Here is a 13210-nt window from a genome sequence, read left to right on the forward strand (position 1 = left end):
TTTCAGTTTTTCATTTTATTATCAATAAAATCCAACAGTGCTGTTCTCTGTCTTTTGTCCATGAAAAGTTTGGGAATGCATAACATATCTTTTAGAATATTTACAAAGATATTCACAAAACATAGACTCTATCAAACGACTACTCTGGAGACTATGCCTGTTGCACTAAAAAGTAATTAAAGGTAGTTCTTATGCATCAATATAACAAACAACGTTCAAATAATATAATTTTTTTGTAAATTAAACAAAACAAATTCTATTCATATTTAATTTACATATTAAAATAGGCTTGAATACAATATTCATTTATTTTAGTATATACAGCTCCATATTTGAATTCTTCAGTTTGTACCGGACACTTTTTATAACACCATTAACATTTTTAACCTGCACCAGCATCCATCATGATAACAACGTTTGGCTAAAAGTATGAACCTTTGGCAGGTGAAACATCATAACAGTTATAAAATGATTGAGAAAAAAAGTAGATAGCTTGATAACAGATGTATAAACCAATGTGCTTTGCTGTAGGAATCAATAAGCTTCATATGTGTCTGTGGAGATTCTTAGTCATCCAGGTCATGGTATATCCAGGTATCCTTCATATGTCCGCTCTCAGAGGTCAAGGGATATCCGAAAGTGCTGCGCTCTTTGGGCCAGCTCCTTTGCAAACTCTTGAGCCTCTTGCAGAGCTTGCTTTTCTGGGAAGTGCAGCGCCGCCTTCTTTGTGGCCACAGCAAGCTGCTTCAGGAGAGCACACAGGTGGTTGCTCTTACACAGGAGGCTCTGGCTTGAGCCTCCACGTTGAGCCTCCCTACACAGAGTGTCCACCAGTCTCTGGCCCACCATGATCACCAGTTTGCTTTGTGAGATGAATTTCTCTGGGGGTTGGCCATCCTGAAGGCTACCAACAAATCCACTGATGGCCTTATGGAGTGCGCCAAAGTAAAGCCGACAGTGCTCCGACATGGAGGGTGATTGATGTTCCTCTGTGCCAGCGCTGGGCTCGGAGGAATTACGCTTGTTGTCAGCCTGAGTAGGGGAGAAAAGGAGAAAAGGACAACATATCAAGTCTTCTGCTGACTACAAGGAAAGTCTTAAATCAGGGGTAGATATATTATGTATGGAAAGACGTTTAGTTGTCTTGGTGTTGGTCATGCTCTTTGAGTAAGAACAAATCTTTTGTGTTAATAGGAGATACTGACCCTTATCCTGTTAGAGACTGGTGTGACATTTTCTTTAGGACCTCTCTGGATTTTATTTTGCAGTTTTTCATATTCATTCTTAGTCTGGGGAAAAGCAAATACATTACAGTACAAATTAGTCTTTGTTTTTTCTTAGTTAGAAGTTTAATCAGTTACCATAGAAAGGATTAAAAGTCTTTACCTGTAGCTCCACGTAGTCATTGTCATCCTCCAATACGACTACTCCCTGTTCATCTCTGTTAGGACTTGTATCTGTCTCTGGTTGACCTGTGGTATTGAGAGGCTCTGAATCTTTCTGGGAAACTCTGAACAGAAGCTTCCCATTGGCAATGATGATGGACACAAGGCGCTTGACATCCTCTGGAATTGTACGTGCCACCATGACAAAGCGATCCAATTGGTCAGGTGTTTGGACCTGACTGGGGTCCTGGCACAGTGTGTTGAGGGGCCAGCCTGCCATGTTCAGAGCACTCACGGTTTGTTGTAAGATCACACCTGAGTCCTCTATGATGGACAGCTGTTTATAAAGCCTTGTCTGAAGGTTGGTATCAGTCAAACGACGGGCATTACCCTTAACGTCCAGGGCAAAGTTCAGGAAGCAGGTCAGAGAACTGGCAATCCCCTCTGCGGCTTCTTTGATCTCCTTCAGATGTTTCTGAAGATGTTCCTTGCTCCTCCAGTGACTGCTGACAAAGTCCATAAGCCGGGGCACAGCCCTGATAATGGACTCCTGCAGGTCAAGAACTCTGCGGCAGGCTTCGTCCTGGCTGAGTGTGACTTCTCGCAAGGGTTCTGGAGAGGAAGAGCTCAGAGCCAGAGAGTCACAGGAGCTGGTGGAAGAGCTGGAGGCCGTGCTGATTCTTTGACTGTCTGCTGCTGAGAGATGTAAGATTCTACCCTTTTCACTGTCGTCCTGCACCAGTGACTCCCCACTTCCTGGAAGGGCTTGGAAAGATGTACAAGCCAGAAAGTTCCTCATACGCTGCAGGCGTGCCTTATTGGGTTCATGAGCATTGCTTGAGTCCCCCCTGCACTCTAGGGGTATATGATCAAAGGGGGAGTTACTAAGAACTTGATTGAAGCGTTCCTCTTTGGGTGGTACAGCATATAATGACTCCTCTGTAAGTGTCTGAGTTGGGGGCTTGTCATAAATTGGAAGGACTGGCACAACTTTGGGTGAGGTCGAGATTTCAAGAGAACTGGGTCTTGGTATATCATAAACTGAGGGAGTTGGACTGCCTCTTTGCGTGGGCCAAGCAGGTACTGGAAGAGTGTCATAGAGCTGCCTACAAACACCTTTGCAGTGCGTGTTGTCATAGGAGCTTTGGAGTTGGCTTGGTTTCTCAGGACCAACTGGTACATCATAGATCCACTCAGGCTTGCGGAAGTTTGGAAGGGTGTTGTATCCAATCATTTTCTGTTGCTCTTCTGTTGTTGAGGGAACAGGGATGTCATAGTTGGGGTCCTGAGGCGGTGGTGGTGGAACTGCATACACCTGTGCACAATAACAAGGTTGTCAAAATCAGTTACGCAGGGTAAAAACTACTTCAGGAATTAAGCAGCAATTTTTCTTGCTCAAGCAAATGTTCTTTGTTGATCTTCACACGACTTTTCCCTCAGTATGCTACGAATGCCTTCAAGCAGAGACTGTCCAGAAGCATGAATTGCTATCTCCATTTGTAAGATCCATTGTAGCGACAGTACAAAGCAGAGACAGAGGAAGGAAGGAGGAGGAAGCTACAGCCCATATTAAACAGATATCCCTCTATATTGCTTCTATTAGTACCCTTGTTATGCTGCTTTTGCTTATGATAACCTGCAGTCGTCGCGAATCAAAGGTGTAGCGGGTAACACAACAGCATCAGTGTTTGTCCCACCATGCCAGCCCTCCATTTCAAACATCAATCCAGCTCTGTGACTAACTCTGCTGCAGACAACACAACAATGACCCCATTCCATGTTTACATTTTATACAAAACGCCTAGGAGACTCAGCATTCCTTCCTGCAGAATGCCAGGCTGTGTAAAACAGGCTTATGATGGCAGGCTCTTCACCCCACGTTCAATAGTGGACTAATGGAACAGATTTAAACACTTCTGTGTTTTTACATGGTCAGGCAATGCTTTGCGTGCATTACAAAAGGCAACAGAAAATTAGTTTTAGATGCGTCTATTCAGCTATCCACCTCATGCAGTGTCTGAACAGATAGGCTGCCTTTATTTATCGGTCCAGCGGTTGACAGGCCAAGCGATACCTCATGAGCTACTTATACTATATGCATGTAAATGAGGCACTTCACTTCTCTTTTCTTCAGTTTAAAGCACAGTGATAATGACTCTGAGTGCTGCAGACACATTAGTTAGTTTCAAGCCTACTGGACCTTTAACACAATGGAATACAGAATAATAAATCAAATGAAAACAAACAATATTAAAGGAAACATTGCATTTAGTCAGAAAATGGAAGGTTCCTTGTTTTGTTAATCCCTTTAAAAACTTACATAAGAGTCTCCTAGACTGTTGCACCTGAAATTCTCGGTTGAGTCAAATCTCGGTCCCAGCTCTGAAATCAGACAGGGTTTTCGAGACATATCTCTTGGCGATGTTGAGGCCTGAAAACCGAACATCACAGAAATCAGTGAACATATCAGACCGTTACCCAACTCAAGTACATCGACAAATAGTCTTCCATTTCTTTCTTTCAGTTGTGTATATTTTCAGGAGCTCACAGTGAAGGCAGAAGCTCGTCTTGCTTGGTTCGGGACATCGTAAACCTCCCCTCTTGGACTGGACAGAGTATTGAAGCCAGAATGCTGTGGACAAAGCAGACAGACTTTGAGATTGGGATTGACTGGCCACACTTGCATTGCTTTGATCAAAGCAGCATCTACCTCACTGACCTCTGCATCAATGTGTTTATGGGGACAGTGTTTGGTCTGAAGCCTGCTGCGAGTGCCAGAGAACCCCATTATGCATGCACTCTGCCAATTAAAACAGCTCTCTAATAGAAACCCTGCTGCTCATTGAATATTAGGTGGCTCCTGCAGAAGGGAAGAGGGCTCCCCTGCAGCAGGAGAGGAAATGGTGAACATCTGGGTGAGTTTCTCCCCATTCTGCCTCATAGTCACCCGTACAGAAACTTCAGTCTTGCTGGGGTCTCTGGTGGCATGGGCTGCTGTTTGCAGTTAAAAGTGTCTGAAGTCTGTGTCTGTTTGCTTTTTACAGGCCCATAAAGTCCCTGGTGCTGCATGCCTGTCCCCATTGAGAGGCCCCTGGTCCCCATCTGTAAGCTCTTTTGTCAGCAGGGGTTTCACAGCATTGCATTTCTGCTACAGTCTACCTCTCTTAACCTGAGAGTGAACACTTCCCAAGAAAAGAACCAACTCTGACCTTAGCCACATAGATTGACTAACATCGACACTTTTTTAATTCTCTTTTCTACATAAACATAGACTTGTGTTTGTAGAAAAAATATTTTGTACCTTGTCTCCCTTGGGTCCCTCTGAGCTGTGCTTAAGTGCTGACGGATTCGAAGAGGATAAAGGAGTGGATGGAACCTTGTATATCATGTCCATGTGTTCATAAGATGGACTGCTGCAGGGTCGAGGGACAATCGGGATCTGGTAGATATTTTGCACGCTGTCATCAGTTTTAGCATCACTTGATTTGTTTGTTTTTTCTGTGACATGGCGTGAAGGGCCTGTGCTGCTTTCGGTCTGTGGTAGGAGCTGCAGTCTGTTGGCAGGGGCCAGACCATGACGTCCATATAGAGAGCACATCCACCATCCACTGGTGCCGGCAACGTGTTGATCCACCACCATGACTATGTCACCTTTTCTGAAGGCCAGTTCATCTGCACACTCTGCGGTGTTGTCATACAGAGCTTTGGCCAGTTTGTTCTGAAAGAGAGAACAGTGAAGAGGGAAATAAAGATAAGGAAGTAAAATAGGTGTAGTGAGATACTGTTTGTAACTTTTACACCTCAAAGTAAGATACTTGATGTGATACAGTCTATTCTGCAGAACTCTGAAGTGCATTTCTAAATATGGTATGTTTTTTTTTGCTTACGCATCTCCAATGACATTATATCCTCTTGCACAATGTTGCAACATGTTGCACGTCTGAGTCTTTGTCATATTCACCAGGAAACACTACGAAATCATAATTTATTCAAGTCGTTGATGCACATGCTACAATTGTTAGAGTGACCGTGAAACTAAATAAAGTCTATGTTTTTTAATGAAATCCTTTTTTTGTGCTCTTTATTCTCACTTCCTATTTGTGCTTCCTACTAAATGGAAAACATGTTTCTTCAAAGCTTCCTCTTGCAGGCTTGCGAGCATCCTCTCTCATCACTCCATAAATACGTCGACTTGTTTAAATGAAACCTTGTTTCACTCCACATACCATTTACCCTGCAGTAGAAGAATGATAATGAACCGTATGTTGATTTACTGCTTGTGGGACCTGTGTTGCATTCTAAACCTTGGTCTCTCTCTCAAACATTTCCTGTCTCTGTCTCTAGTTTAAAAAAAACAAAAAAGTATATTCACTTTAAACATACATTTTTACCAGCTGGAGTGGATTGAATCACTTACAGGGGAACAAGTCATATTTTACATATCTGTTATTCACCTAATTCCACAAATGTTTGTATGTGGAATGCATATCTTGTTCATATTATCAGCTTCACATTTGGCATGTGTATTCTTAGTGGACGAGGAAGTGCAGTGTCAAATCTGGTGTTATTTAGAGCAAGCAATATGTTCAGTGTAGATAACAATTGAATAAACAGGTTGACCGATATGAACATGCAATCAACATGCAATGTAAGAATAAGTAACAGCAGCTCAGTAAATCCTTTAAACATATATATATAAGCAACACACAATTAAAATTTTAAGAAAAACAGTAACTATATAAACACAAAGTTTTCTAACTTCACTCTGCACCAGGGACTGTATATAAAAAGCTCCACACACAAACAATATAAAGTGTCAGTATATTGTAGAACTGTTGGAGGAGCACTCACTAAAGACAAGGAATCATTCTGAAGTAGCTCTGAAGTATCAACACAGACCAAAGAACAGATCATTCAAAACAGGCAGGAAGCATGAGATTGTGCTAATGGTGTACGTAATGCCTTTTTTTGTTCAGTCGTACATATTGTAACATACACATACACTGTGAATATATAAAGTGACCAGGGACATTTTTGGAGAGCAATGTTTCATAGAAACTATTTCAATATGTTGGTCCACATACTTTTGTAAGTGTCTTCTGACATATTTATACACCCAACCAAAGGAACACAGCAGGGACGCAGTCAGACAGAAACCAAACACACACGACCCACAGCTGATAAGCCTATGAGTGCGTGTGTGTGTGTGTGTGCGTGTGTGTGTGTGTGTGTGTGTGTGTGTGTTGTCAAGGGAGCTCTGCCTTGTCTCAGAGGGTGAAAGCTCTGCAACAAAGAAACCATTCACCATCAAATCCTCAAAATGCTCAGCACCTGTTGGGATGCAGGCCTGTGGAGCGCACCCCTGACTGACGCAGACCTTACTCCCCCCGACACACACACACACGGCAAGCCTCGACAAACTCCCTGCCTAATCCTCTGGGTCATGCTACAGACATGCAGGCAAAATACACAGGCTCAGATGACAGTCAGCCAACACACCACCCAGATTTATGTTGTTGTTGCACTTTCTTCTTTGAATCCTCACTGAGCACTATCCTAAGATGACATTGGCAACTGACGATGTTTCACGCTGGTCACCACAGACTTTGTCACACTGAGATGTGCGTGTTAAAAGCCTGTAGAGTTTCAGTGCCTTTACTTGCAATGGGGCCACAGATGCCATTAAAACCACATATAGCGTTTGACCTGATTATTGGTTCCACTTAAATTTGACCAAACTCTATAAATAAATGTCCTCTGCTTTAACCAAAGTTGAACCAACAAACTTAACTGTTGGAATTGAAGTTGCTTGTCCTGGGAAGCTTTCCCCTGCCTCACCTCGCACTGTTTTCACTCGTGTCCCCGTGTTGATCACCAAGTACAGTAACCGAGTCAGATTCAGCTGTGACTCTTTTGGATTCCTGCACACGCCTGCTTGTGCTGATCAGCGCCTCGGACAGCTGGCCTGCAGGACTTTAACTGCACAGCTGTCTCCGCCCCGCCTCTCCCGTCTCTCCGCTCCATCCTGTTCACAAATTAACATCGGCCCGGCACACGCAGCGCAAGAAAGGCTTTTAAAACTCCGGGACAGGAGCTTCTGTTCCGCCGCTGAGCATCATTAGGCCAATTCAGCTACTTGGGATGTGTTGTTTTCATGACACGTATCTACTGAAAGAGGCAAATTATTTTGTGTTGATTGTGTTAATAGTATGTGATGCCTTTTTGACAAACATTGTTACATGTACATACACTCTGAAGGGGGGTGGGGGGGGGGGGACATTCAAACAGACATGCACTTTTCTGTGGGAAGGAATTGTTAGATGATCCAATAAGTGATGCACTCACTAATGCTCTTATGTTATAAGCTACAGAAGTGGTGATTTATCCTCAGTGCAATTCTATTCAAACTGATGATTGTGGATGTTCATTTCTACACAGTATATTTCATCTAACTATACTGCAGCCATAGACAGTTATACATCAGGTATTTCATGACTTTGCTATGGAATAAATATCTCAATTTTTTAAAAGAGTGATGTAGTTTAGATAATTGCACTATTTTCCCCATATTGTGTCTTTATAATGAGAGTGTCATGTCCCAGAGAACCACTGGAACACAAGGAAGCAGTTCTCAGTGTGGGAATTAAACCCTCTTGGTTCACAAAGACCTTTCGCCCCCTACAGCCAGGTCATGACCCTGGGGTCAGGTCAGCACCTCATCCATTAAACATGCCATGTCCAGCACACTGGACTAAAACTTAAATAAAGTTTAGAGAAATCTTTTTTACAGAGCAGTGGCAGCAGGATACTCAAGATGAGTAAGAGCTCATATTGAGATAATCTATTTTTATATTTTTTATTTGGACAGGAAGTCTGCCCATAAATATGACTTATTAGACATTCCCACAATTTTTTAGATGCAAAGACAGGGGCAGCAGGGGAGACAAGGAGGAGAGATAAGGACAGACAAACAGAGAGAAAAACACTGAACGAGACATTTGGTATTCCAGTAATTTATCTTTTCCCATGTTGGGAATTCGTTCCTGATCAATCAATTGTATCATCTGAAAACGATCCTCTGAAGTGCGCCATGGAAAATCACCTTTGTCAACCTTCTGTCCAACACGAATCAATTTAAAAGAGACTGTGGAGCCTGATTCGGGCTCTGTGGCAGTGACACTGACTCACTGGAGCTGCCTTGGTATTTCCTGTATTGGAACTGGTGAGAACTATGTCAAAATCTCCAACACAAACACACAACTGATGAGAACCTCCAAGGACCCTTCAGTGGCCAATCAACATTCCACATAAACAGCGCAGCAATGTAAGGCTATGGAAACAGTGAGAAGACTTCATATATTTCATTATTAACGAAACAAAAAAGGCTCCTTAGGTTTAGACTACAAAACTAGGAGATTGGGTTTAGGCTCCAAAACCACTGGTTTAGGTTTAGGCTACAAAACGACATGATTAGGTTTAGGCTACAAAACTATAAGATTAGGTTGAGGCTAAAAAAACTACATGATTAGGTTTAGGCTAAAAAACTACAAGATTCAATTTAGGCTTCAAAGCTACAAGATTAGGTTCAGGCTACAAAACCACTGGATTAGGTTTAGGTAATAAAACCACTGGATTAGGATGCATGTCCATGGCATCTATCTCACAGGTGTCAATGAAAATGGAAATATATATACCCTCTGTACAATGAGTCCTATTATTGTCTTTTTGTATACTAGTAACTTGTACTCACCAACCATAGCTCCTTACAATGGAAACTGGTATTACTTAGTCATTTTCTGACTCTTCTCTACTTGTTGTACTTCTACTGCAGATGGCAAATACAACAGTGTAGGAGACAAGATTGGCGGTGCAGCTATATGAAGATTGTAAATGAAACAAACAGCTTATTCCGCTTCATTTGGATGTCTGATTATCTTTGTCTGTGAGCAATAGTTTCTAATACAACTAACAGATTTTAATTAAAGTAATAGACACTGGAGTGAACGGTTTCATTTCTCTGCAGGACAGGGTTAGGGTTAGGGTTTGTTTCCCAGAGGTGTAACAGTGAGTGTGGTTGAGGGACAATATGAGGAGCAGTAGATAACAGGCTCACTGCTCTGCGGCACAAACTTATCTCACTGCTCACACTTTATTTATACCCGCACTTCCTCAATCTTGTCCTCTGCATTTTGTCAGTTAGTATATGCTCTACGGGGTCACTCCATGGCTTAACTTGTGGCTGTTACACTTTAATAGAGTATATTTATAAGTCGAGTGGTTAGGGTTAGGGGTTAAGATTGAGTTGAAGTTTTGAATAATTATCCGATTTTATTTACGGTTTCTTTGTCTGTACAAAAATGAGTGATTTAAGGGTGCCGAAAAAAACATTTGAAGAAAAAACGATCTTCAATCTGAATAGATTTAATTGTCGCTATTCTTGCCTTTAAAAGACAGACGTGATGAAATTGAAATAGGACACAGTAAATGGTCCAGCCGGCTGGAAGTCCAATCAGGGACCTGCTGCTTAAGGCTTATTGCCTGTGTATCTAAACCCAACATATGCTTGGTTTGACCCTTACCCTAACCCTTTTTTAATACTGTGGGCTGTTGGATGGATTATTCAAACTGAGACTATGCAGTTTTTTAACACTACTTTTTTTACTTTAGTGTCGATAAAGCAAATGCACATGATGACTCCCAAGCCACTTCCAGAGTAATTTGCAATTGCTGATTTTTTTTAAGTCTGTCAAACTATTGTTGTTGAAGGACTAAAACCTTAGCTCTCAAAATATGCAAAGTTCTCAACTGCTTTTCAGGAAGGAAATGCATTCAACATGTTTGTCAGGCCTCTATGACCCAGTTTGGTGTGAACAACTGAAAGTAAGCAGAACTGTTTAAAAAGCCAACTCAACAAAAACAGCCCCAAAAAACTGGTTTTATGGGATATGCATTGTTAGTGTCATCTGCACAAAAAATACCACGGTAAAAGCTACTATAAAAATAGGTAATTGTATTTTTTAAGTATTCACAATTACTTTGGGCCACTTGAGGGTATCAGAATAAGCTGCAAACACTACATTTACATTTTAACATATTTAAAACAAGTTAGCCCTCTGCGTGATTGGTGCTCAGCCGGTAACAGTGGCTGAAAGGCCTGTTCTGCAGGAGAACAAAGCTGATGAGAGAGGTGAGGACGGACAAAAACATTAAAGTTGCAGGTCTTCGAAAACCAATGAGCTGAAAAATCCTGCTCTTCTGCACTCGAGGGAAACTCTTGGCGCCACCTGATAATTCTCCCTGGCTTTGTTGCTACGAGCAACACATAACATTGTAAAAAAAATATATATATTTTGAATAAAGCTGCAGATTTAAAATACAGGTCTGCTTTTCAGCTAATCTTCCAAACAAACCAAACATCTTAATCTTCTAAATGAGAATTCACAGAAATGGTTGTGGGAAGTCCTACAGCTGCTGCCACCCATTTTTTCATTATATCTATTTCTTCATCGATCAATAACTTACAATTTGATCCATGTCTCAGATGTACTGCCACGGACTCTAATTTCAGTTTCGTACTCTCTTTAGGCTCATGAACTATGATGGCCGCCGTGTCATGACACGGAATGATAACACAAATGACAGAAGGTGAATTAGACCCCCCCCAGCTTGCAGTATTGGGATTTGAAGAGGATGCTGCCACTTCTCCATGCTGTCTGTGGCCTCATGACTGTCTGAGTTCTGCTCTCAGATGACAAAAGCAGACACATCAACAGCACACGAGGAATCCCAAAATAGCTCTATGAATGAGATAGATTCCTTTAGAGAATAACCTAATAGAGCAGAAGTGAGATTGCTTTATCTGACTGTTAGTCCAAAATAACTAGTTCCTTACCCTTAAAGAAGCAATGAATAGGATGAGCTCACTGAGTTGTTTGTATGGGAAAATGTCAGGATGATGCATATCCTTTTCCTTTCGCTCTACAGACAGGTCCTGGGAAGATTAGCCTTTACTTTTACATGAACCACTTTTATGCAAGACCCCCAAACCAAATATTGACTTGTCTGGTAGGCCCCACTCTGAGAGATAACTCTAATGCTTTCCCCATCCGCTGCTGCTGGCTGCCAGTGAACTCCCATTAAGTTATTGTGGGAGTCCTGTGACCAACACTGACTTACAAAGATGAAATGGTGCACAAACATCCCACTTCTAATGTCTTAGTCAAGCTGCAAAACAGATTTAGGTGCAGAAGCTTGAAGTTGTACCAACTCAAAATTCCAGAGTCTTTTTGCAGCATCCAGCCTGGTTAGAGCTGAGGTTACAGAGTCGTCCAGTTGGAGGGTGAGTGCAACAGGAGAGTGCAGGAGCCAGAGCGGAGTCAAACAAAAGGTACACATGGATCAATGCAACAGATGTGCACTAGGTATTAAAGATTAAAAACAAACATGAACGCATTTTCCTCAGCCGTGTTTTAATGTCAGAATCTTCTTAATATGAAGAAAAACCCAAATATTGAAGACATACTTGCAACATTTAAGAAGTGAAACTAACCACTAATGTCTCAATTATTTGTTTCTGAGCGGACTGAGATGTTAAATTCACTTCTGAAGGTTTTTGTGTTAACGAGGCTCATAAAGTTTCCCTCTCAGCTCTGTGTCAGGATCAGGCCTCTCAGGTTACAGCCTACAGTAGAGCGGGTCACAGGGGCTGTGTGTAGAAATAGGTGGTAGCTGACACCGCAAGTTAAAGTGAAATCCAAGCAGGTGGTCTATACAAGGACATTCCTCTGTATGGGCAACAGCCCGACAGCAGAGCACATACAAAAGACCTCAAGGTATAAATTCAAAAACTGCATTATCACTCATTCTAAATAAAATGAAAAGAGCATTTTGAGGTGAAACTGTTTGAAGTCTGAGCTGATGGAGTGGCAGCAGCACTCACCATGTTTGCTGAGTGGCTTTGTTTAGTCTCCACACAGAGAAATGTGTACATCCACAGAAGGTCCGTTTTCAGTGAGCCATCTCCAGTGGCAGTGTGTGTGAGAACTCTCGGGGATTTACTCCTTCTGTGCGTTTCTCATAATGTCTGAGCTGTCACTGAGAGGCAGACTCTTTTACTCCCTGGGCGGGGAAACCGGGGTCCATGCCATTCACTGAGCAGCTTTCTGCAGCCCCATTGGCCAGAGATACCCCCCCCTTCTCTGCAGCTGCCCCACCCCAATAATGTTTTTGCCCCCCCCCCCATTTCCATGCCATTTTACACTGTCATACCACTTCATCTTTCTAGTAAAGGAGAAATGTGCAAATGAGTGCCCAACTACTTAATTTTCCAACTAACTGAGGGGATTTCTGTGACTAAACTTTGCTTCCTCTTTGCTTTTAACTCACTGACACATTCCTTCATATGAGTGACGGGTTTATAAAGCAGGTTGGGGAGGGAGGTGGAGGTTTGTTTGAGGTAGAAATTCTTGTTGACGTCCTCGTTGTTGTCTGGGCGACACAGACAGTGGCGTCTGGTAGAGTCTTGTTGGGGGTTGGGAACAGCAGAGGGGGCGACAGGGTCAGGGTGAAACTTCAGTCGGAGGATGCAAAGGACCGAAAATGAGGAGCTTCAATACATTTTACATTCTTTTTTAACTAGTTACTAAACTAATGACTGAGAGTGTGTGTGTATAAATAAATAAATCCAGTAAGTTTGGACTTATTTTAATAAAACTGTCCTGAGTGGAACTGGCTTATGAATTTTAGTTCTTAGACACAAGCTGCTTCCTGCAGGTTCCTCTCTTTGTGCAACAACAACTGTGGTCTTAAAATATCTACAGGATATT

At 42.2% G+C, this 13210-nt stretch overlaps 1 protein-coding gene across 1 annotated transcript; it reads right to left on the reverse strand.

The window, feature by feature from the left end:
• cass4 (Cas scaffold protein family member 4) lies at positions 1 to 12510 on the reverse strand. The gene is made up of 7 exons (XM_053429679.1): positions 12325 to 12510; positions 4687 to 5103; positions 3934 to 4017; positions 3706 to 3816; positions 1387 to 2700; positions 1206 to 1289; positions 1 to 1032 (listed from the first exon to the last, which is right to left on the reverse strand). Exons 1-7 carry the CDS (start codon positions 12373 to 12375, stop codon positions 616 to 618), a joined length of 2478 nt encoding a protein of 825 aa, XP_053285654.1. The 5' UTR covers positions 12376 to 12510; the 3' UTR covers positions 1 to 615.
• Between the last annotated feature and the right edge of the window lie 700 nt (positions 12511 to 13210).

The sequence above is a fragment of the Pleuronectes platessa genome, chromosome 2, assembly GCF_947347685.1.
Source record: "Pleuronectes platessa chromosome 2, fPlePla1.1, whole genome shotgun sequence".
NCBI classification, from domain to species: Eukaryota; Metazoa; Chordata; class Actinopteri; order Pleuronectiformes; family Pleuronectidae; genus Pleuronectes; species Pleuronectes platessa.

Excerpts from the sequence above, each read along its gene's own strand:
- cass4 (XM_053429679.1), bottom strand. The coding sequence starts at position 12,375 with ATGTACACATTTCTCTGTGTGGAGACTAAACAAAGCCACTCAGCAAAC. Across the intron at positions 5,104-12,324 it reads AAAGCCACTCAGCAAACATG|AACAAACTGGCCAAAGCTCT; the intron begins GTGAGTGCTGCT and ends TCTCTCTTTCAG. Across the intron at positions 1,290-1,386 it reads ATGACTACGTGGAGCTACAG|ACTAAGAATGAATATGAAAA; the intron begins GTAAAGACTTTT and ends GCTTTTCCCCAG.